The 25631-nt window shown below is 45.2% G+C and overlaps 1 protein-coding gene and 1 pseudogene across 1 annotated transcript; both read left to right on the top strand.

Moving 5' to 3' along the window:
* Window positions 1-9419: 9419 nt before the first annotated feature.
* Window positions 9420-24423, top strand: LOC115790094 (RAC-gamma serine/threonine-protein kinase-like). The gene is made up of 13 exons (XM_030743764.1): window positions 9420-9509; window positions 10751-10811; window positions 11418-11546; window positions 11681-11786; window positions 12107-12257; window positions 15129-15197; window positions 15342-15464; window positions 18778-18906; window positions 19201-19309; window positions 19684-19777; window positions 20680-20767; window positions 24056-24158; window positions 24259-24423. The coding sequence occupies exons 1-13, from the start codon at window positions 9420-9422 to the stop codon at window positions 24336-24338; spliced, it is 1332 nt and encodes a 443-aa protein (XP_030599624.1). The 3' UTR covers window positions 24339-24423.
* On the top strand, window positions 24345-25412 carry LOC115790095 (transmembrane protein 69-like; annotated as a pseudogene).
* Window positions 25413-25631: the final 219 nt, after the last annotated feature.

Consider the following 25631-nt stretch of genomic DNA (forward strand, 5'->3'; position numbering starts at 1 on the left):
GGACCCAGGAAGACACAAGGCTCTTTTTGAGGCTTTCCCAGATTTTTAGCAAATAAAAATGGTTTAAAATATGGTCATGTGACCTGTCAGTTTTTCCTCATAAATTGAAAAAAAAAAAAAATCTAATTTTTATAGGGGATAACAACATCCATGACTAACTGCTTCAAAGTAAAACATAAAATAAAATAAAAAGATAAGTACATAAGATAAGAGTCTGCTTTAATGTGCAGGTGTGTGTGACAGTGACAGGTTACTGCACCCAAAGATCATGGCAACCTCATTCAGCCTCAAAGACTAATTTCAGCTTTCCATCTCTGACCTCAGACTCTTCAAACCATCTCATCTTCAAACTAATTCTCATGTTTCACTACATTTGCTGGGACTCGGTCAGTTCCACTGTAAGTGGCTCCTCAGGTCCTCCAGCTGGACCCTCGGCTCTTTGGGCTCCACTCTGGCCTTGCTGCCCACAGAGGTGTCTGAGCTCAGTGTTGCCATGGGGGGGTCAGCTTGGCCTCAGTCAACTCATCGAGCTATGAATGAGTATTTTTTGAGCAATGCCAGAATGGATGCAGGACTTTGAAGAGAATAGCCACGAGCTACATTCACAGTGTTATTGTGCCATCTGTTGGAGTCACAGACAACTGCAGACACTCCTTCAAACCTCCACCAGTCACAATGTAGAACACACATGACTGAAAATTGGCACTGGCCTGTAATCAGCTAAGACAGCTGGGATGAAGTGCTGGCTTGTTAAGTAATGGTTTCATTATTGCCACCTTAAAAGCCTGTAGCCAACTACTAAAGACAGACTGATCATATTTAAAGCTGAAGCATCAGTTATAGGGGGAGCTAACATTTATGTCCTCGTCTGTATATGTGGTAATACGCTGGGCTTTGTGCAGGCCAGTCAAAAAAAGCATCCCACAAACCCATGCTTCATTCAGAGTTAATTACTGTTATTAAACTGACCTTGTTGTTCTTCTTTTTTAATTATTAATTAATTCATTTTTATTTATTTATTTTTCAAAAACAACCAAAAACCTGACCTTGTTCAAGGATGGTACAAGCATATAAAGACGGTGTGGCACTCTGATTTGTTGTGTGTAAATTCAACTGGTCCAGTTTTATGTAGAGATTAGGGACAAATTAAAGAAGGAAAAAAAGGTGTTAGTCCACGGCGTCCTGCCAGAACAGCTTGCTGGCTTGGTACAGACTGAGTCACAGGTTTCTCTGCTGTTGGGATGGACACCATCCATTCAAAAGTCATTCCCTCATTTGATGCTGAATTTCAGTGAATTCCAGCGATAGGATGCCACCTGTGGAACAAGTCCAGTTGTGAAATTTCCTCACTACTAAATATATCACAGTCAGCTGTTGGTGGCATTATAACAAAGTGAAAGTGATTGGGAACAAGAGTCATTAAGTGGGAGGTCACGTAAAGTGACAGAGTGGGGTCAGTGGATGCTGAGGCACATAGTGGGCAGAGGACGCACTCATCAAGGGTTTCCATGGCTGAGCAGCTGGATGCAGTGGTGTGAAGCACTGCTGGACAAGCCTGATGGAGGAGTCTGAGTTTGGTGGTTGCCAGGGGAATGGTACCTGTCTGACTGTTTTGTGGAGGGGGGGGGTTATGGTGTGGGGGTGTTTTTCAGGAGTTGGGCTCGGCCCCTTAGTGAAAGGAACTCTTAATGCGTCAGCATACCAACACATTTTGGATAATTTCATGCTCCCAACTTTGTGGGAACAGTTTGGGGATGGCCCCTTCCTGTTCCAACATGACTGCACACCAGTGCACAAAGCAGCTCCATAAAGACATGGATGAGCCAGTTTGGGGTGGAAGAACTTGACTGGCCTGCTGAGTCCTGACCTCAGCCTGATAGAACACCTTTGGGATGGATTAGAGCGGAGACTGTGAACCAGACCTTCTCTCTAACATCAGTGTCTGACCTCACAAATGTGCTTCTGGAAGAATGGTCAGAAATTCCCATAAACATTCCCAAACCTGTGGAAAGCCTTCCCAGAAGAGTTGAAGCTGTTACAGCCACAAAGGGTGGATCAACATCATGTTAAACCCTCTGGATTAAGAATGAGATGTTACTCAGGTTCATGTGTGTGTGAAGGCAGATCAGCTTTTGGCAGTATAGAGTATACCTTCAACTGAGGATCAAAGGGTCAGGCTTTAATCTGACATTTGTATCTGGTAACATATTAAGTAGGTCAAAGTTAGAAGTACTGAAAGTATGTAGGCGTAAACTATCAGATTGAAGCACACAGGAAACCAGCAGCTTGCAGCAGTGAAGCTGTCATGGCCGGGGAGGAAACGGACGAGGAAGGACAAACATGCAGGACTCCGGAGATGGGCATAACTTAAAGGCATTTATTAATGTAGGGAAAAACAATACAAAAACCGTTCAGAAGGGAGACGAAGGGGAACCACAGGGAGCACAGGAACACACAGGAACACACGGGCACACAACATCAACGACGCGACAGAGAACAAATGAAAACTGAGGGCTTAAATACACAATGGGTAATCAGGGCAAGAGGAAACAGCAGGGAACAACAGGTGAGGCAAATGAAACTAATCACACGGGGGGAAGCAAAACTAGACACGAAGCACAGGGAAATCATACTGACAAAATAAAACAGGAAGTGATAAACCAAGGAACACGCAGACGAGTCACAACACGGGGAACAAGACAAACATACTGGGAGGAGAAGCTCAGGAAATAAACTAAACACAAAACGCTGGGCAAACGGCCCAGGACGTGACAGTACCCCCCCCTTAAAGGCCGGCTCCCGACGGCCAAAACCAGAAAACAAAACCAGACAAGGGCGGGAGGCGGGGGACCAGGAGGGAGGGCCCGAAACAAAAAGAAAGACAGGGAGCAAAACAGAAATCACAGGGCGTGAACAAAACAAATCAAACCCGGACAGGAAGAAAACAAAAACACAGGACCAGAACAAAAGGCGACGGCACAAGGCCGGAGACAGTCCAACATGGGGCATCAAAATGAGGCAGAGCAGAGGCAACACAGTCCAAACAAGAACAAAACACGGGGACGAGAAGCAAAAACAGGATGAAACAAAAGCGACGGCACAAAGCTGGGGAACTCCAAAATCCAACACATGGGTCAAAGTCCACGAACAGAGCAGGAGCTAAAACAAAACAAAACAGCAGGGGAAAAAACAGTCCACAGTCCAGGGGAGTCAATGGGAAAGCCAAAACAAAAAACACACAGTTCAGGAGGCCGCAGAGGCCAAGGGGCCACAAAGCAAAGTCCCAACGAGGGAGGCCGACCGCGCTCCCAGCGGCGGCGGCGACGAGGACGAGGAGGAATCACTGGAGGCCGACCGCGCTCCCAGCGGCGGCGGCGACGAGGGGGAGTCATCGGAGGCCGACCGCGCTCCCAGCGGCGGCGGCGACGACGAGGGGGAGTCACCGGAGGCCGACCGCGCTCCCAGCGGCGGCGGCGACGACGAGGGGGAGTCACCGGAGGCCGACCGCGCTCCCAGCGGCGGCGGCGACGACGAGGGGGAGTCACCGGAGGCCGACCGCGCTCCCAGCGGCGGCGGCGACGACGAGGGGGAGTCACCGGAGGCCGACCGCGCTCCCAGCGGCGGCGGCGACGACGAGGGGGAGTCACCGGAGGCCGACCGCGCTCCCAGCGGCGGCGGCGACGACGAGGGGGAGTCACCGGAGGCCGACCGCGCTCCCAGCGGCGGCGGCGACGACGAGGGGGAGTCACCGGAGGCCGACCGCGCTCCCAGCGGCGGCGGCGACGACGAGGGGGAGTCACCGGAGGCCGACCGCGCTCCCAGCGGCGGCGGCGGAGACGAGGAGGAGTCACCGGAGGCCGACCGCGCTCCCAGCGGCGGCGGCGGAGACGAGGAGAAGACACCGGAGGCCGACCGCGCTCCCAGCGGCGGCGGCGGAGACGAGGAGAAGACACCGGAGGCCGACCGCGCTCCCGGCGGAGGCGGCGACGACGACGACTCACCAGAGCCGCAACATGCCCGGACTCCCCTGAGCCCAGGGCGGTCAAGGACACAGGAAACTCGGAAGGTCCGAACCGAGCGGGACCCCCTGGCGGCTCGGACTGAGCGGAACACTCCGAAGACTCCGGAGGCTCGGACCGAGCGGGACCCCCTGGCGGCTCGGACCGAGCGGAACACTCCGAAGACTCCGGAGGCTCGGACCGAGCGGGACCCCCTGGCGGCTCGGACCGAGCGGAACACTCTGAGGACTCTGGCGGCTCGGACTGAGCAGGACTCTCCGGATGCTCGAACACTGGATGCGCAGGCTGGGGCTGCTTTGCAAGGCATAGTGCGGGTGAGTCTGATGGTGAGGATGATGGCGACATGGGAGTTAACTGGGACTCTGACTCAGAGACCAGAGACTCAACAGCAGTCGACGGGAGAGACCGGGGCTGAGACAAAGAAGCTGAGTGCGTGGGAGCTGACCCTGGGGAAGCTGAGTGCGTGGGAGCTGACCCTGGGGAAGCTGAGTGCGTGGGAGCTGACCCTGGGGAAGCTGAGTGCGTGGGAGCTGACCCTGGGGAAGCTGAGTGCGTGGGAGCAGACCCTGGGGAAGCTGAGTGCGTGGGAGCAGACCCTGGGGAAGCTGAGTGCGTGGGAGCAGACCCTGGGGAAGCTGAGTGCGTGGGAGCAGACCCTGGGGAAGCTGGCTGCGTGGAAGCAGGCCGGGAGACGACTGGCTGCGTGGAAGCAGGCCGGGAGACGACTGGCTGCGTGGAAGCAGGCCGGGAGACGACTGGCTGCGTGGAAGCAGGCCGGGAGACGACTGGAGCTAGAGCTGACTGAGGGCGAGGGAGAGCGACTGGAGCTAGAGCTGACTGAGGGCGAGGGAGAGCGACTGGAGCTAGAGCTGACTGAGGGCGAGGGAGAGCGACTGGAGCTAGAGCTGACTGAGGGCGAGGGAGAGCTGCTGGCTGCGTGGGAGCAGACTGAGGGAGAGCCGACTGCGTGGAGACTGACTGAGAGCTAGAGAGAGCTGGCTGCGTGGAGACTGACTGCGTGGAGACTGACTGAGAGCTAGAGAGAGCTGACTGCGTGGAAACTGACTGAGAGCTAGAGAGAGCTGACTGCGTGGAAACTGACTGAGAGCTAGAGAGAGCTGACTGCGTGGAGACAGACTGAGAGCTAGGGAGAGCTGAGGCTGAGGGAGACCCTGCTGCTGCCGCTAACGCTGAAAACCGATGCGAAGGCTTGGACCTGGTTGCCCCCACCCGCGGAACAGGAACGGGTGCAGAGGTCAGCCCGTCCGTGGCTGCCCCCACCCGCGGAACAGGAACGGGTGCAGAGGTCAGCCCGTCCGTGGCTGCCCCCACCCGCGGAACAGGTACGGGTGCAGAGGTCAGCCCGTCCGTGGCTGCCCCCACCCGCGGAACAGGTACGGGTGCAGAGGTCAGCCCGTCCGTGGCTGCCCCCACCCGCGGAACAGGTACGGGTGCAGAGGTCAGCCCGTCCGTGGCTGCCCCCACCCGCGGAACAGGTAAGGGTGCAGGGGGAGCTGGAGCCAAGGGAGCGGGAGCAGGGTGAGCAGAGGGAGCTGGAGCTAACTGAGGGGTCTGAGACTGCGACTGAGGAGGAGCTGGAGCTACAGCTGACTGGGAACACTGCGACTGAGGAGGAGCTGGAGCTACAGCTGACTGGGAACACTGCGACTGAGGAGGAGCTGGAGCTACAGCTGACTGGGAACACTGCGACTGAGGAGGAGCTGGAGCTACAGCTGACTGGGAACACTGCGACTGAGGAGGAGCTGGAGCTACAGCTGACTGGGAACACTGCGACTGAGGAGGAGCTGGAGCTACAGCTGACTGGGGAGACGAGAAGGCTGGAGCTACAGCTGAGGTCTGTGGCGCTGGCTGTGGATGAAGGGTGGTGATGACAAAGTCTTTCACGAGCCCATGCAGAGAGTCCAGCAGCCAAGGATGGTCACACACTAGCCCTTGCAGTTTGGCTGTGATAGCTTTTTGCTCAATCTCGCATGGGTCAGACAGCAGCTCAAAGACCAACGAGTCCACCCACCGAATGATGGTCTGCTTTGCCACCTCAGGGAGGGGAAAAGCAGCGGGGTCCTGTGAACGTTTGTCCTTGTTAGTGGGTTGTTTTGTTCTGTTGGGCCGAGATGCATGAGTTTCTGCCTCCAAAATGTCCACCATCAGGGGAGAATCGATTATCTCTACATCGGCGGGTAGCCAAGAGAGATCTGGCTGGCAGCTGGTGGTGTGAGAAAGCCCCTTATCCCAAACGGTTGTGATACTGGAGTCAGTCTTACTCACAGAGACGGTAGTTTGCGCATGACGCGGTGACAATATCCACGGCGTTATACCGCTCGGGTCTGGGGGGGCCCCCCACCGATGCTGCCGGGAACTCCCCCTCCTCCGTGGCCGCCGCGACTGCAGTGGAAGGGGGAAGCCAGTGAGCGGAGCCGCAGATGAAGGACGCTGACGGGCACTGTTCTGAAATGCTGGGCCCCCCAGCGCCAGACGAGTGCCGTTGAAGTAGCCGGAGCTAGCCAGGTCTTTAGTATGGTCGCGTCGTTCTGTCATGGCCGGGGAGGAAACGGACGAGGAAGGACAAACATGCAGGACTCCGGAGATGGGCATAACTTAAAGGCATTTATTAATGTAGGGAAAAACAATACAAAAACCGTTCAGAAGGGAGACGAAGGGGAACCACAGGGAGCACAGGAACACACGGGCACACAACATCAACGACGCGACAGAGAACAAATGAAAACTGAGGGCTTAAATACACAATGGGTAATCAGGGCAAGAGGAAACAGCAGGGAACAACAGGTGAGGCAAATGAAACTAATCACACGGGGGGAAGCAAAACTAGACACGAAGCACAGGGAAATCATACTGACAAAATAAAACAGGAAGTGATAAACCAAGGAACACGCAGACGAGTCACAACACGGGGAACAAGACAAACATACTGGGAGGAGAAGCTCAGGAAATAAACTAAACACAAAACGCTGGGCAAACGGCCCAGGACGTGACAGAAGCTACTGTATCAGGCCATCAGGTCAGCTGGGTTTCAGTCTAAACTGGTTTCTTGGAAAAACACATTAAATTTAAAACCCAGAAAACCCAGAAAAATAATTATTTTCTGAAAGCTACTGTAAATAATCTTATGAGTGTTTGCAAAGACTAGATTAACAGTGAATTGCTCCTGACAGCTGAATATAATACTGAATTAAAAGCAGTAAAAACTAACAGTAAAAGCATACAGTAACTGGGAAAAAACACACTTGCTGCTGCTACTGCTGAAAAAAACATCTGTTTTCAGTAATGAGATCAAATTTGGAGCCTTAATTCTAAAGAGTTTTGTCTTCCATTAATTTGTTTTTATTATTCTGCTGTTGTATAACCAAGTTAAGGACGATTAAAGAGGCTAAAACACCAAATAATTTATAGGTCTTTTATTATCATTTTATTGTTGTCATATTAGCTGGTTTGTCCCAAAATCAACAGAAATGGCAAATTCTAAGACATGGAAAAATATAAGAACACATTGTTTGCAAACACGACACCCAAAAAGAGATTTATTGGTGAGCTGGCAGGAAGGCTGATGAGACAAATAGAGAGTGACCTCTGACCTTAAACTGGCCGCAGCTGTCAGACAAGATGTAAGATACTCAAAAAAAGCACCCAGAGACATGCTGAACAAGAATATCTGAGAGTTTATAAAGAAACAAACTGATTTATATTTTTCATTGATTTTCAAATACCTTCTTATACAGAAGTGGATGATATCGTGATTTTGGAAGGTCATAATTTCCAAATGCTGCAGTCAAACACCTTGCAAATGATCTCAGACGCACCTGAGAACATGTTTAATGGGTATATAGTGGTGTATGCAGAAAACAAACTGATTTCCATTTTTTATATATTTTTGAATATCTGCTGATGCAGCAGTGATTATGACAACATTCGTATTTCTGGAATGTAACCATTTCAAATTCCTACAGCCATTTCACCCGAGAATAACTAGAGATGTACTTGAGGATAAAGTGAACAGGAATATCAGGCTGATTGTTGATAACAGTTTGATTGGATCCTTCTCACGCAGCTACAACCATGTACCTACATATTATTGTATCCAGCAGTGACGTGCAGTCAGGTGAGGCAGTGCCTCAGCTGCCATCATGACAAATACTAACAGTGATAAGAGAAAATACATTTGACCACTTGGCTGTTTTAGAAAACTGTTTTCTGAATCATTTCAACAATTTTACGCATCACCTGTTCAAACACATGGAAGAAATGCGGGGTGAGGCAGTGCAGTGCTGTGGCTCACCTCTGGTGGCGCTGTGTCACATACAATTAATGAAGCAGGCGGTTGGCGCATTGATTACACAGGTGCTACACATGCTGATGTTCCACAGTCTGTCTAATATACTGAATGAACGTGTGTGACATGTTTATTCTTTGTGATCGGTCATAAATGCACGGTGAAAATACACAGGGTGAGGGAGAAAGTACCGTGCCGCACCGATAGGGGGCAGTGCTGCCCCATAGGGAGAAGGATAGGCGCATGGACTTCATCTTCGAATAAAGGTAAGATAAAACTTTTTTTTTTTATTTAAAAAGAGAGACAATATTTAGTTTTTCTTGCCATCATTGTTGAACAGTATGGAGTTGATTAAAGCATAATTAATCATTAGCATAATTCAAATTGAAATATAAGCTTCTATTTTGGGCTCATATATGTGAACATCCGACTCCAGACGAGTCAGTGCCTCACCCATCACAAACTTCACCGCACCTCAGTGGTATCTAGGTGTCAAATTGCATTTGACTTATCTAATAATTATCTAATAGTAGCCAAATGTTGCATTAACCATTTGAAACTTGTCTTTCCACAAGTAAGCTTTGAGCATGAACATGGTGCCATGTGCTTGCAACAACCTGGTTATGATATTTTTGGTAATAAGTAAATATGCCCGTATATGCCCCTTATGCTGCGAATCATTTTAGTTTGAAGAGAATATGCAAACTATCAAAAAGGGTCTCAGTGATGTGTTAAACATGAATCTTGTTGAATAAGGTGCTGAAAATGATATTTGTTTTTAGATACATTTTTGGGAATGCATTTCATGATTAGGACTGTAACACTAAATTATATTATCTATGTCTGTTGAAGTATAGATAGCTGAATTTACGAGGTGCGCCTAAAGGCACCATGAATTAAACCGCATTCAGCGACGTAGATGCGCAAATTCTTCGCAGACTTTTGGAGTCGTTCTTCCTCTTCTCTTGAGGTTTCATTCTGCTAGCAGAGGTGGGGTCACGATGACCTGTTAGTTATCGTGTTAAGTAAAAGACTGAAAGTTATTTCTTCTTCCTAATCTCTGTAGAAGCTGTTCGAGCTGCGGCGCTAGCATAATGCGCATGCAGAGCGCCATCTTGAAAACGCCCTCAAAACTGATGGTTGATCATGTTGCTATCGAGGCTGCACCAGAAAGCTATAAGAAGGCAAAGTAAGCTGTTATTTCCTAAAAGGAAGAACAATATAAAAAAAAATGAATTCCTGATATTTCAAGTATTAATTACTTTAGAGTTCTGTGGTAAACTCCCGTAAACGAACAACTGTCTTTAGCTGTAAAGTACTAGCCTAATATTGGATAATAAGCGTTATGTTAGAAAAGTTACTTTTGACAAGTATTTGAAATTCGAAAATTGTTGACATGTGTCAGTACATATAGATTCAATTTGTAAACTTGGTGTTATTAATTAGATTATATTTCCTTACTTCACACTTTTTGTAGCGCCTGGTTTAACTTCTTCCAGTTAGCGGACAAATAAAACTTGGTGTTCCTGGAGTTGTACAGCAGTGTACTTGGACATCCTGTCCACTTTCATGTGCCAAATAACCCATGTTTGTTTGTTTGTTTGTTCTTTTTAAAATAGTCTTTAAAATTCCAGCTTCATGCTGAACTCATAAAATCGCTTATTGGTGTTGTGTGATGCTTAATTATAAAATCCTAAAGTGAGTTGATGCAGCTGAGTACACTCAGCCTTCATACCAGCTGCAAGGGGTCAGGATATGTCATAGATGGTGTTATTGACCATCGCTTTCTAAAAATTAGAATGTTTCATGTTTTTGTTATAAATGTTGCCGTTAAAATAGCAGCCTGTCATCTGTTCCAGGCATTAATAGTACACATCTACAGAAACTTGTTGAGACAATCATGATTGCTTAAATGATTAGTGCATTAATACAGAATGACTATACAATAATTTCTTATCAAGCTTGAATGTTGTTTCTATGAATGGGGACATCCTTCTGTCTTTGGATGTAAACAACAGATACACTGACAGAGCCTCTAATAGAGTGTCTACAGCAGCATGTCCGTTTTCAACACCATCCATTCAGATTAACAGTGACGCAAAGGAAACAGAGGAGAAAGAATCAGTGCTGTGGGTGTAGCAGCTGAGTGTGTTTTCAGCTGAGCTTTAGAGGAGTCACAGATATATTTCCTCCAGAGAAAATGGGGCATCGGTCATTCCAGGGATGACAGTATGTGGATATTGTTACTACCAGATCTTAAATGAGTGTTCTTTTATTTTAAGGTTAGTTTTTGTCAGCTGTTGGCTGAATGTCAGCAGTCTGTTTCTTTCTGGAAACTATTTAATGTCAGTCCTAATTTTGTTGCACTGCTTGTTTCATTCAGCAGGTGCTGTTGTAACTGAGTGAGACTTGAACATACTGAAAGGACACATCTTTTACCATAAGTGAAGTCAGTATAGTGAGAGAGGGTTGGCTTCACAAAAGAGGTAAGGATCATGAGAATCGCTGGAATGCCCCCCCACCCCCACCCAGAAAAGCAAACAAACAAACAAACAAACAGTCCTAGTATTGCGGTATAAGGCTGGAAAATATTAGTCTCAATTTGATTAATTTCTACCGTTGTAGCTCCGAGATGACAGCACAGGCAGCTTTGCCTTGGTTTATTGACCGCCGTGAAAACTACAGAAATTAAACTTAAAGGCTTTAAGCACACAAGTAGCACGTGTGCTTTAACAAAAAGTTACCTCATGGTCGCCTGCCACTTCGGAGGTCCTAGGCGAATATTCTTAAAGTCATGTGCACTTCTAAGTTAACATAAAAAATAATTAGAACACTATAGATTACAAATTTACAGAATATTACAACACAATAATTACCAAATACCTTTCAGATAGAAACTGAGCAGGCTGCTGCAGATAGCTCGATTCACGTCCTTTGTGCGTTATTTTCTTATGCAGCTCTCGCAGCCTCTTGTGTTCACACACAACCCTCGCGATAATAGTGAGTCAACAAAAAATTGTCCATTGTGACAAAATAAATGCGTCTTCATCTTAAAATTGCACTGTTGATTTAATTTGTCCTTTTTGACCCAGGTGAATACATCAAAACATGGAGGCCCAGGTATTTTATCTTAAAGAGTGATGGCTCTTTCATTGGTTACAAAGAGAAGCCAGATTTAAATAACCAGACTCCTCCACCGCTCAACACCTTCTCAGTGGCAGGTCAGTCTTTTTAGATGAAGAACAGTAGCCTTCCCTCTCTGTGCTACTTTCTGTTTTCAAGACATCAGTTGTACGTTTGGAGTTTTATTCCAACCAGCTTCAGTCAACATGCGTCATAATCGTGTTTTTTACAGAGTGTCAGTTAATGAAGACCGAACAGCCCAACACGTTTATCATGCGTTGTCTGCAGCGCACCGCTGCGACAGAACGTATGTTTCATGTAGAAAGCAGCGAAGAGAGGTAAGAACAACAAAGTCACATCACATTTCTACTGTGCTTGTCAAATGCTGTCGTGCGGTTTCTTTATTTTATTTTACTTCTTTATTTGATTCAAACACCTCAAACTTGTCAGACAACTTTGATTTATCTGTTCACGACACTTTTTCTAACTTTGTCCTGTTTCTGTGTTCGTTTACCAAACTTCATTTTTTTTCGGTCTTGCTTTATTCTTCGTAATACTGCCCTGAAGGCCACCAGCCTGGAGACTGGTGTTTCCCAGATACCATTTAATGAAGCCGCAGGTTGAGAAACTGACATTTTGTGGTATTTTTACATTTCAGAGAGGAGTGGATGCAGGCGATCCAGTCTGTAGCGGACAGTCTGAAAATGCAGAAACAGGAGGAAGAGGAACCAATGGATGTGTTCGGCTCACCGAGCCAAAGCAGCACGGAGGAGATGGAGGTGGCGATGGCCAAGAGCTGCACCAAAGTGGTGAGGGAATAACTTTATACCATACTAAAATCATCAAACTGCTACTTTGTGTGAGCCCTTCATAGTTTTTTAAATCATTTCTATGTTATGAGTTTTGGAGTGCCCATGAAAATCCTGATTGGCCAGTTTCAGCTGATCTCAAATGAATGTGTTTGATCAGCAATATGTTGCGTAAACAGGAAAGAAGTGTGTGGGACAGTGGCCCCTTAGCTTGTCTGCTTGCTGTATAATCCCAGTAAACTCTTTCCTCTTTCCACAGCAGCATATGAATGAGGACAAGATATAAATTTCACAAGCAGTAAATAAGAACAAGAAACAAAATCAGAAACAAGAAAATGGCAACAAATATAAATGTAAATAGCAACAAAAATAAGATAACTGTTGGCCTAAATGTCCATAAAGTGTGAATGCGGTTAAGGTGCAGAGTGTGAAGTGCAAAGTCCAGTGAGATACAAAGTGTCAAGTCTCTTAGAGCAGAGCTTTTATGGCTCTGTGGAAGAAGCTGTGTTTAAGGCCCCGATTACACGAGAACGTTTCCAGATGAAAACGGCTACGTTTGAAAGTTTGAGTCTTTTCAATATTTGTTTAATTTCATAATGAGGTGGCAAAAGTACAGACATTCTGTACTTAAGTAGAAGTACAAAACTACTCTGGTAAAAGTCGAAGTACTGATTCAACTTCTTTACTCAAGTAAAAGTAAAAAAGTACAGGCTCTGAAATGTACTCAAAGTAAGAAAGTAAAAGTAGCTCTTTGGAGGACGTTTCTACCTGCTATTTTTCTGTAAAGCTAACTGAACCTCATTATATGTTATTGTAATAATATAAAATAATACATGAAAATGCAAACGTCATTCAGGATGCACTCAGCTTGAATCTGTTCTGTAGGACACAAACTGTGAAAGGGAATTTAAACACAGCTCTGTTCTCTGTGTCCTCCATAGTAGAGGGTGACTGTGCCTCCACCTAAACACCAACGTGAGGATACTCAGGGGTTACAGTGGGATTCAGAAGGTGGAGGAACCCTAAGATCAGCTGTAGTGGCTCTGCATGGAGAGAAGAATCACAGCTTTCTATTGTGAGCTCCAATAAATGATGCTGGTGTGCAGGCTGTGATCAGCTGACCTGCTGCTGCTGCTCTGAGGTTTACTGCTCTGTGTGGATGAACTGAACTCACAAAGATGTAACCCAGTATTTCACAGCTATCTGAGCTGATCTCCATCCCCTACACTGACAGCATACAGGCTGTAGAAATGTTGGATTCAGTGAATGAATCTCAGCATCAGCAGCTTTGATTCAAACTCATCTCTGCTGCACTGATGTAACCTGTAACTCTGACCGTGAACACAGCCTCTGTGCACCAACACAGAGGTTTACTGTAAATACAGTACAGCACACTGACCTGTTTATTACGTGCTAAACTGCAGTATTTTCATACAATCTTTGAATAACACAAAGTCAGCATACTTCAGTTTGTTTTGCAGTCCTTCCCTTTAAATCTAACCTCTCTTGAACGAAGATACTTACTCTGGATGGCATTACCTTGGCCTCCAGTAACACTGTGGGAAATCTTTTTTGACTAAGTTATGTAGGACTGCCTTCTTGCATTTGTGCAGTGTCTGTAAAATTAGAAACATCCTTTCTCAGAGTGATGCTGAAAAGCTAATTCGTGCATTTATTACTTCTAGGCTGGACTATTGTAATTCATTATTATCAGGCTGTCCTAAAAGCTCCCTGAAAAGCCTTCAGCTGATCCAAAATGCTGCAGCTAGAGTACTGACAGGGACTAGAAAGAGAGAGCAGATTTCTCCCATATTGGCTTCTCTTCATTGGCTCCCTGTTAAATTTAGAATAGAATTTAAAATCCTTCTCCTCACATACAAGGTCTTGAATAATCAGGCCCCATCTTATCTCAAAGACCTCATAGTACCGTATCACCCCAATAGAGCACTTCACTCTCAGACTGCTGGCTTACTTGTGGTTCCTAGGATACTTAAGAGTAGAATGGGAGGCAGAGCCTTCAGCTTTCAGGCCCCTCTTCTGTGGAACCAGCTCCCAGCTTGGATTCAGGACACAGACACCCTCTCTATTTTTAAGATTAGGCTTAAAACTTTCCTTTATGATCAAGCTGATAGTTAGGGCTGGATCAGGTGCCCCTGAACCCTCCCTTAGTCACACTGCTATAGGCCTAGGCTGCTGGGGGGGTTCCCATGATGCACTGAGTGTTTCTTTTCATTCACCTCTTTATACACTAATTTGTATTTAGTCAGCAATAATCTCTGGCTCTCTTCCACATAATGTCTTTTGCCCTGTCTCTGTCCCCTCATCCCCAATGGGTTGTGGCAGATGATTATGAAATTAAGAGTAGTTTTCTAACTTTGTATCCTCCTCTGCTGTGTCGTACCATGGACTGACAGCATGAGATTTAAAGTGGTGGCTGCACCTACGATAATTTGCATTAATGTTATTTCAGAGGCAGCTCTTTTGTTTTCTGTAGCAATCTTAAATACATGGTTTGGTGTCTGGGTCAGATTTAAAAAAAAAAAGATGAATGACATTTTAAGTGCCTTATTAAATTGTTCAGTGTGATTTTTACTACTGTAAATTAGTCATTTTGCAAAAGTCTGTAAACCCACTACACTATCTTGGAGTTGCAGTCTGTAAACTAAAAACCAGACAAATTAAATCTTTTAATTGATTTTTGGGGCCCCTTGAATACTAGATTGTTGCACCCAGTCACAGGTCTCTTCCTATTCAAGTGATTTCAGTTTTCTTTGCTCCTGATGGTTAATAGTTGCATAAAGTTTGGCTGAAGAGATTTACTGATATTCATCAGAGATTACCCTTATTTTCATTGTGATAACATTCTTGCAGACACTGAAATATGCCTTCCAAACTCCTGACCGGCTCTGTTTTGTATTGGAATATGCCAGTGGAGGCGAGGTGAGACCCCATATCCCGCATCCACATCCAACACATCAGTCACATCAGGATGCACTCGGTTCCAGCAGTTAAACCTTCACACAAAGGCAGATTTTCTGTAACAGTAGGTAAGTGTTTGACTCTGCCTGCTCTTGTTTCTTTCAGCTCTTCTTCCACCTCTCACGTGAACTAGTGTTCACAGAAGACCGGGCACGCTTCTATGGGGCTGAGATTGTGTCAGCACTCGAGTACCTCCACTCACGTGATGTTGTTTATTGTGATCTGAAGGTGAATACAACACATACCCATCATTTCATAAATATTCCATGTGCCAGGATGACAACAGTAAGGATAAACTGACTCTTAATTTGTCAATAATCACACACCCCAGCCAACCTGCTTTTAAGTGAATGTTATTTTTTTAATTTGAGGATATACAGTATGCATTTTAAAAAGTCACTTCCCCACTCACCCTGCGGTCACTCTTTGTCCTCCAATCCTCTACCAGAGGCCTGGGAGCTCAAGGGTCTTAGCTGTTCCTTGGACTGCGCTCTTCTGAACAGAGATCTTGGAAGTTGTTCCTGGAATCTGCTGAAGCCATTCTCCCAGATTGGGAGTCACTGCTGCTGTTCAGTACCTAGAGGGGATCGTACGATCGCACCAGCCTGTGACATTTTTCTAGCTAGCACCCTGACAGATCTTGCACCCTGCTGTTATGTGCTGGATTGTCTCAGGGACATCTCTGCACAGCCTGCACCTTGTGTGGTACACCCCAGCCTCTATCGATCTTGTGCTTAGAGCTTGCTTCTGTGCTGCCATGGTTAGTGCCTCTGTGCTGTCTTTCAGCCCAGCTTTGTCCAGCCATTGTTAGGATTTTTCGATATCAGTCATTTCTTCTATCTGCCAGTGGTACAGGCTGTCCTTCCATCATGGTTGCTCTTCTTGCTCCTTTTCTTTCTTGGGTTTTTGCTGCCTGAGGTACTCACTAAATGTGTGATCAGTGGCCATCTTCCTGATGTGCTCATGGATCTTTGTCGTTTCATCCTGGACAGTGGTTTTAACGCTCACTTTAGCTTACTTTGCTCACTTCCGTCCTTCCGCTTAGTGTCCAGTCTCAGGGTGCTTGATTTGGGGCGAAACCCTCCGTTCATGGTCAGGCGCTTTCTTGTCTTGACATCAGTGGCTTCATCTCCTCCTATGGCCAGCTTATTATCCCAGTAGTGTCTCTGATGACAGGCAGGGCGTATGTGTTGATTGCCCGGATCTTGTTCTTCCCATTCCCATTCTCCAGGTGTTCCCAGTTGGCACTGAAGATCAAAAACCTGAAACACCTGAAGACTGAAAACAGGCAGGGGTCGTCACACTGCGTAATCTCTCCAAAAGAAGGTAGGCATTGTCCTGCACCAGGAGGAACCCAGGATCCACTGCACTATCATAGGGTCTGACAGTGGGTCCAAGGATCTCATCCCAATACCTAATGAGAGTCAGGGTGCTGTTACCTAGCCTGTACAGGTCTGTGTGTCCCCCCCATGGATATGCCTCCCAGACCATCACTGACCCGCCACCAAACATGTGCTCAGGATGAACCTGCTGTCATCTGTGAAAAGCACAGGGTGCCAGTGGTGGACCTGCCAGTTCCGGTATTCTATTTCAAATGCCAAACAGGCTCCACAGTGCGAAGAAGTGAGCACAGGGCCCACTAGAGGACATCGGGCCCTCAGGCCACCCTCATGAAGTCTGTTTCTGATTGTTGGGTCAGAGACATTCCCACCAGTGGCTGCTGGAGGTCATTTTGTAGCTCTGCAGTGCTCATCCTGCTCCTCCTGCACAAAGGAGCAGATACTGGTCCTGCTGATGGGTTAAGGACCTTCTACGGCCCTGTCCGGCTCTCCTAGAGTAACTGCCTGTCTCGTGGAATCTCCTCCATGCTCTGAGACTGTGCTGGGAGACACAGCAAGCCTGTCACTGTAAGACCACCACAGGCACCTATTGATGAGCAATCCTAGAGGAGTTGGACCACCCGTCCAGCCTCTGTAGGGTCCAGGTTTCGTGCTATGCTACCAGCAGTGACACTGACCCGAGCCAAATGCAGAACTAGTAAAAAAAAATGTCAGAAAACATGAGGAGGGAAAACATGTCATTAGCCTCTGCCTGTAAAACCATTTCTGTTTCGGGGGGTTGTCTTATTATTGCACCTGTTGTTAGTGTCATTAACACAAGCAGTTCTTGATTAACAACCCCCTCTGCTACTTAACTTATCAGATCAATATTCCAGAGGTTTAATTGACTTGATGCTATACTCTGATTAAAAAGTGTTCCTTTAATGCAGTGGTCTCAAACTCCCGGCCTGTGGGCCACTTCCGGCCCACACCCTCCCTGCTTCTGGCCCGCGAGTTGATGTCGATAATATAAAACAGCTTGGCCCTTTAAGTTATCCTTTTAATTTTGTTTTTTTCACCAATTAAGACAACCATTTCCTGTGTAATTCAAATGAAATGATTAAAAAATGTATTAAAGACATTTATTTTTTAAATGCAAAAAAAATTGCAAAGGAAGTGCAAAGTAAGATCAGGGCAGATAGCACGAAGAAGCAGGAGAAGAAAAAGGCGTATTAGCAGCAGTAGAAGAACAGGCAGCAGAAAATTTCCACGTGTAAAATAAAAGTAGCTGATGAACACAACAATTTATCTTTAGTTTGGTGAAAATTGATCTGCCTTATATGCCAGAGAGAACTTGCCATTCTGAAGGAGTTTAATCTCAAGTGTCATTAAACATGGAGAACATCGTGAGAAGAACGAGAGAGATGACAGGAAAAAATAGCTGAGCAGCTACAAAGAGGACCACTATCCCAGTGAGAACTTCTCCACAGAGCCAGGCTGCAGACGGAGCAGGTTACGTGGTCGGCGAATCGCCACTTATTTGCCAAAGCAGGAAAACCGTTCGCTGAAGGATTGCATGTTGAGAGTTGCTGCATTAATCCACTCGGTCACAATTATTGTAGGGTCATTACTCCACAATTCAAAGCGCCTTGAGGCAACTGTTGTGATTTGGTGCTACAGTGTATCACAAAAGTGAGTACACCCCTCACATGTCTGCAGATATTTAAATATATCTTTTCATGGGACAACACTGACAAAATGACACTTTGACACAATGAAAAGTAGTTTGTGTGCAGCTTATATAACAGTCTTCATGTAGAGCAACAGTTCCTCTTTTAAGAGAGTTCTTTGCCATGTTGAAACTTTCAGTGATCAGTATGAGAGAGTGTGAGAGCTGTACTACAAAACTGAACCCACCTGCTCCCTGTGCACACCTGAGACTTAGTAACACTAACGAGTCACATGACATTTTGGAGGGGAAATGACAAGCAGTGCTCACTTTTGTTGCCGCTGGTCTAGACATTGTTTGTTGGGGGGGGGGTCTTTTAAATAGAGGAGTAAGTGTGGACTCTGTTGTATCTGTTTACATAATAGAATGTCTTTATTGTCATCATACAGAATGTACAATGAGATTGGAGATAGTTATAGTATTGGCATCAGTGTATGATTACATTTTATCACTAAACTAAAATCTGATGTGATGTAATTTTCTTCTGTCTCAGCTGGAGATTCTGATGCTGGACAAAGACGGACACATTCAAATAACTGATTTTGTCCTTTGCAAAGAGGGCATTACTGCAGGTACAACGATGAAAACCTTTTGTGGAACTCCTGAGTATCTGGCTCCTGAGGTACATCAAAGTTCTTTTATTGTTAATATTTCATATGTGCAGGACGTACAGAGGATTGAAATTGCCTTATTCTCAGACCCGAGGTGAAACGGGGAGATGCATAACAAATTTACACACTTAAGACAAAAGGTTGCTCTGGTCTCTGTATAGTGTGTGTGCTGGTGTTGGAAAGGATGACTGTTAGGAAGTCTGTAAAAAAAAAAAAATTCCTGTAAAAAGTTACCATTATTTTCACTAAATTCTATGAGAGCTGCTGCTTTTTACTGCTGTTGAGAAATCTCTCTCCTTCCTCAGGTCCTAGAAGAAAACGGCTACGGCCAGGCGGTGGATTGGTGGGCTTTGGGTGTAGTGATGTATGAGATGATGTGCGGCTTTTTGCCTTTCTATAACCAAGACCATGAGCGTTTGTTTGAGCCAATGCCCCCACCCTCTCGTCTCCGTCTGCATCCCCTCCTGACCCTGACCCTACCCACCATAATGCTATCCCGGCTTTATATGTGCAATATGCTTTTTGCTGAGGTGTTTTTTGTAACCTCGTAAGGTGTTCTTTATGAACACAGTATGAGATGATTTTTTTGAACCTAACTATCCCAGTGTATCTCTTTCTGTCTTTCTGCTAAAGGTAGCGCCGTTGAGAAACGGTTGCATGACCTCAGACATCTGTCCCCCCCCCCCCTGTCTGTGTTATGTTTTTGTTTTGGATGGATGTTCTGTTAACTGCAATTTCCCCATTTGTGGGACTAATAAAGGCATTCTTGATTCTTGATTCTTGATTCTTGATCCTCACGAAGGAGGTCCGCTTCCCCCGGCCCCTGTCACCCAAGGCCCAGTCCCTGCTGGCTGGCCTGCTCAAGAAGGACCCCAAGCAGAGGTATTAGACCAGACAGCTCCTTTGTGTGGATTGCTTTAAGAAATGCCTAGTCTAGTTTTTTTTAGTGTGTTTGACTCCATGTGTAGTGGAAATGATTATCACTTCTCCTCATACTGGTGCAGTTCCCAGCTTCTTTCAACAAGCTGTTGTTGAGCTAATTTTAAAGAAACCTAATTTTGATCCATCTCTTCCAAACAGTTTCCAAATTGCCTTTTGTGTCAAAGATTTGGAAACAACTTAAACAAAAACTGATGTCCCGCCCCTCCCTGTGTTTCCTTTACATCATAGCCATTATGGCTCACGACACATCACAGTACACATAGGGTCTCCTCACTGCTGCCTGCTCCTCAATTTTAATTACATTACTTACTTGTTTAAGTAATTGTCTAACAGAAGTTAAGCAATGGTTAATTGACAGTTTCCTCCAGTTAAATACTGATAAAACAGAAACATTGATTAATGCTCCAGACCATATGATTTCAGAAAACGGGCAACATATCAGCTTCTGTTCAATCAAGCCTCAGAAATTCAGGTGTCGTTTTTGACAGTTCAGAGTCCCTTGAGCGTCACTAAACAGCTGGTTTGGATTTTTATTTTTTTATCATTTAAGGAATATTTCAAAGCTCAGATTACTGGTTTCAAAGTTGTACTTGTACTTGAAGCCGTACAGACTCCATTGACTCTTTTAAAAAGCAGCTGAATACATTTTTATGCAGGCAAACCTTTAATTACCTTGTTTTGTGATGTATTTTATTGCTTTATATGTTATACTGATATGTTATACTTTTGTTTTTTGTCTTTTATTGTGAAGCACTTTGGGATTTCTATATGTGAAAAGTACTATATAAATAAATTTTACTTCCAACTTCCTGACTGTTACATGATCTCGTTTGGACTGACAGGTTAGGAGGAAGTCCCAATGATGCCAAAGAAATAATGAGTCACAAATTCTTCATGACCATCAGCTGGCAGGATGTGGAGCAGAGGAAGGTAGGACTTTCTTTTTTGAACTTCTTTTTCAACTCATCACGTATAATCAGACAGTCAAATCATTCATTTCACCATTTCACAGGTACAGCGTAGAAGCAATTGAACTGAATCGAGTTTTTGACTAGAGTTTGTGGATTCTGGCATTCTTGTAGCGTCCATATTTTGCTCCATAGCTACATAACATGAGAGAAATAAAAAGCCAAACCAAACAAAAACTAAACAACTACGGATACAGATGTTCTTGGCGACTAATTTTCTTAGTCGACTAAAAAAGGAAAAAATTAACTAACCGACTAGTCTAAAACTGAGAAACACTCAGATTGTCATGGCCGGGGAGGAAACGGACGAGGAAGGACAAACATGCAGGACTCCGGAGATGGGCATAACTCAAAGGCATTTATTAATGTAGGGAAAAACAATACAAAAACCGTTCAGAAGGGAGACGAAGGGGAACCACAGGGAGCACAGGAACACACGGGCACACAACATCAACGACGCGACAGAGAACAAATGAAAACTGAGGGCTTAAATACACAATGGGTAATCAGGGCAAGAGGAAACAGCAGGGAACAACAGGTGAGGCAAATGAAACTAATTACACAGGGGAAGCAAAGCTAAACACAAAGCACAAGGAAATCACATTGGCAAAATAAAACAGGAAGTGATAAACCAAGGAACACGCAGACAAGTCACAACACTGGGAACATGACAAACATACAGGGAGGACAAACTCAGGAAATAAACTATTAACACAAAACGCTGGGCCAACGGCCCAGGACATGACACAGATATCAATAAATTTTAGGACAGTGTCAAAAACTGTCTAAACGAAGGCATTTGAAACTGTTAGTCACATTCCTCAGTAATGAACTGCACTTTAAATGCTGCTGAACCATGTGGCACCGCATGTTACACGAAAAAAAAACTTGAATTGATATTAAATATATGAAAACGCGTTACTGCAAACGATGTTTACGCACCATTAAAATATGAGAAATGAACTTCTCTGAATGAATTTCATTTTAGATATTTTGTCAATGATTTGATATTTTTGGACCAAAAGATATTTAATTGATCTCCTATCAGACCACAGCCTTTCCAATACACACGCACAGCACTGCCCCGCCCCCTTCTCCTCTCAGCCACTCAGCTCATAAACAGCCACAGTGATGGAGGACACACACCTGTTTATCTATACCATATATATATGTTCATAAAATAAAAGCTCAGGCTGAGTGTGTGTGTGTGTAAGAGATCTGGCAAAAGTACATCTCTCTCTTTTTTCCCATGTTCCTTGCTGGTGTTGAAAAATTCTGTAGATCTTGGTATGAAATATACTTTTTCCTATCTATTAAAACATTGTATTGTTGCACTAATATAAATCCATCCATCCATACATTTCTGTCACACGGTAGAAGCTGCAGTCAGTTTTTAGCAAAGTGACTTTCATATTGTAGCGATTCTGTTAAAGTTAGATGGTTCTGTGCAGATGTTCTGTGATTTCCCACCGTGTTGGTGGTCCTTGAACATGTGTGTGCGCAGTGAGTGAGAGCGAGAGTCAGAGGGAGTCCCGTTTTGTTGTTGTTTTTGTTTTGGTTGCGTCACACAGCAACCATTTAATTGTTATTAAAAGGGCAACTTTTGCTGGCAATCTCTCGCCATCTTCTTCATCTTAACAGACGCTACAGTATATGCTTCTTGCTGAATTTATCTCCGGCGGCTTTGGCTGCTTTCCACACCTGCTGCTCTGCACTCACAGCTTGTTCCTGTCTAATATCGTCAGTAGAGTCATTTTGTGAATCGATGATGGACTGTTTTAGAGAATTGAGCTGATCTGCCAGACCGGAGGCCACATCGCTGCAGACCACACAATGGTGCAGCGGTGTGGATGCCTCGGCCATCAGCGGTCAAATTACACAGACCGACGACATTTTCTTACTATTTGAAATGCGTACGCTGGGTGTTGTGTACATGCAGTGCAGTACACGTTCACATTAAAATTCAAATCAGTTAATTGCACTCTATAAATTCTAATATACAGGTATATCTGTTATTTACAGGGTGTACCCTGCCTCTCACCCTATGACAGCTGGGATAGGCTCCATTGAAAAGGACAATGGATGGATGGATGGATTTTTATTAGTGCAACAATACAATGTTTTAATAGATGGGAAAAAGTATATTTGATACCAAGATCTTCAGAATTTTTCAACACCAGGATGTGTTTTTACAGAAACCCGCAAAGGACATGGGAGAAAAAAACGAGGAAAAAAAGAGAGACGTACTTTTGAGAGATCTCATACACACACACTCAGCCTGAGCTTTTATTTTATGAATATATACACAGTATAGATAAACAGGTGTGTGTCCTCCATCACTGTGGTTGTTTATGAGCTGAGTGGCTGAGAGGACAAGGGGGCGGGGCAGCGCTGTGTGTGTGTGTGTGTGTGTGTGTGTGTGTGTGGGGTGATCAAGTGAAGCAGTGATGGTGTGAGAGCGAGACAGTCAGTCAGGTGCAGTTTTGGTTCCAGCCAACAGGAACCACTGAACTATAAACTAAAGGCGACTTTTGCTGCTTTCTGTCGCTGATCCTTTCAACGTCCTGATGGACGCTGCCAATCAAGATTAACGTGGAAGCGCACGGCCTAAAATTAGAAATAAATAAAAAAACATGTCAAAACCCACATCTGTTCTACACCAGACCATGTTTATGTTTTGCACAAACGTGGCTCCCTGTACTGTTGTTTGCCTCCTGTATACAAACCTAATATTTTTCATGGTTCATTCAGAATTATAAAGTCTCACACTGAAAAGTAATTTGCTGGTGGAGGCGAGAGAGAGCAAAAAGATAAAACACGTTTTCTAGCCGATCGCATTACGCATGAGAAAACCATCTAAGCATGGCAGCGACCAGCATGACAGAGCCACCAAGAAGAGCGAACGCTGGATCGGTTTGTTTTGCAGAAATATAAACATGCCAGCGTCCACATCGAGGACACTGCTCTCTGTCACTGTTGGGCCTAAACACACAATCTTCAGATCCAAGCACCACCTTCTGTCTGCCATGATTTTCTTCCCATAGAAATAACCCAGACTTAAGGTACCAAGACAGAAGTGCCCATGCACCTCCACCATGCCTTGATAAAAGAGCTACATGATAAGGTCTTAATCCGTCCCCTTGTGGAGACACGAGTTATGCCACCTGCATTGCAGACCCTTCTCTACATGCATTTTATAAATCCAGCATGTGACCAAGTGACTGAATGCCTGTTCCAATCCCTGCCACAGCTGACCCCACTCTTCAAACCGCAAGTGACGTCAGAGACAGACACCCGCTACTTTGAAGAGGAGTTCACAGCCCAAACGGTCACACTCACTCCCCCAGATAAGAGTAAGCATCTTCTTGATGGAGCTGTCAGCGCTGATCCTTCACTTTTCAAAGTCAGTATCAGGTTTCGTTGTCACTGACTTATTCTGACTTCTTGTCACAGATAACCGTCTGGACTGTGAGGACCCCAGCCACGAAGCATGTTTCTCCCAGTTCTCCTATTCTGCTAGCATAAAGGAGTGATAGCTGACTGGAGCTTCTGGTGGTGGATCTGTATCCACCAGCTGAACTTCATCAGCCAGTCTCCGGTCTACAGAAAGGGGCACCAGACATATAAAACCTCTCGCTGTGTTTAGTTTTCAGAAGACTGACGTCTTCCAGAGAACCCAGATCCATGATGCTGCTTTTTTGGTGAGGAGTCGACACTTCCCCTCTTCTGCTGTGAGGCTGAAGAAGCGAGCACATCCTGAAGCTATTCCTAGAGAGCTTCATATGTTGCGCTATGGCATGAAGGACTTGTGGATAGGTCTCAAACCTGCCCTATACAGCCTGTTTATGGCTGTCACTGTGAGCTGCTGCCCAGAGTTGGCTTGTGCTCAGCTAGCGTACGCCGGCTGATGGGGATTCGCTCTTCCTGACAGCAGCCCAGCCAGACCTGACTGGATAAACCTGGCCGACAGCGTGGTTCCCCCCCCCCCCCCCCCCTCATAGCCTGGGCGACCGTGCTGATGAGCCACAGCATTGTTCCAGTGGAATCTCACTGCATTATGATCTGTCTCTGCTTCCCACTCACCCCAGCTGGTTTAAAGCCCTGTCCTGGCCACTGTTGCTTTTTTTTTTCTCTTGTAGGCACTCATGTAAAAAATGGTTCTTACCCAGAGAAGACCATTTCCTGAGATTGATGATATTTGGCCGGGCAGGAGGTCCCTGGGTTACACCACATTTTTATTTCAGCTTAAAGGCTTTTCTTGGTATTGATCCTGTTGTTTATCTCGGAGTACTGTCATGCTGAGTGCTGTTTCTAGAACTTGCATGTCTTATATATCATGTCACCCACTGTTAAAGCAAAGCAGGAAAAAAAAACTTGTGTGTACCCATCTTTCAGAAACAGGCTTCAAGATGGTGTTTTTTTTTTTTTGGTAATGTGGAAACAGTGTGTTCCCTCCTGTTTTGTCTTCCACATAAACCCATAAACCTTCTTTGTATAGAAAATGTGAACCTGAATATTACTGAGAAGAAACAAGTATGTCAGTGAGTCTTAAAACCACTAGGAGGCGCCAAAGTCAAGGATTTTTTTTTTCTCTACACAGCAGTACTGACAGTTTTATTTGTATTTCTGGCAACAAAGTGCAAGACTTTAAAAAAAAAATTTTTTATGTTCAGCTTTGTTTTATGAAAACATTTAGTAAATGGAAAAAAGTACTTATTTAAAATAAGTACTCAGTAGTACTAAGTATAATAAATAAGTTCAAACAGTTTGTCCACTTTAAGTTTTGAGTTGTTAAGTGAGAATTACATACCTCTAAGGCAACATTT

Source organism: Archocentrus centrarchus, chromosome 13, assembly GCF_007364275.1.
Source record: "Archocentrus centrarchus isolate MPI-CPG fArcCen1 chromosome 13, fArcCen1, whole genome shotgun sequence".
In the NCBI taxonomy this organism is placed as follows: domain Eukaryota; kingdom Metazoa; phylum Chordata; class Actinopteri; order Cichliformes; family Cichlidae; genus Archocentrus; species Archocentrus centrarchus.

What these genes read in the sequence shown, in the direction of transcription:
- LOC115790094 (XM_030743764.1), top strand. Translation starts at nt 9,420, where the DNA reads ATGCGCATGCAGAGCGCCATCTTGAAAACGCCCTCAAAACTGATGGTT. An exon ending in TTGTTTATTGTGATCTGAAG is followed by an intron (nt 15,465 to 18,777) that starts GTGAATACAACA and finishes CTTCTGTCTCAG; the next exon opens with CTGGAGATTCTGATGCTGGA. An exon ending in AAGAAGGACCCCAAGCAGAG is followed by an intron (nt 19,778 to 20,679) that starts GTATTAGACCAG and finishes TTGGACTGACAG; the next exon opens with GTTAGGAGGAAGTCCCAATG.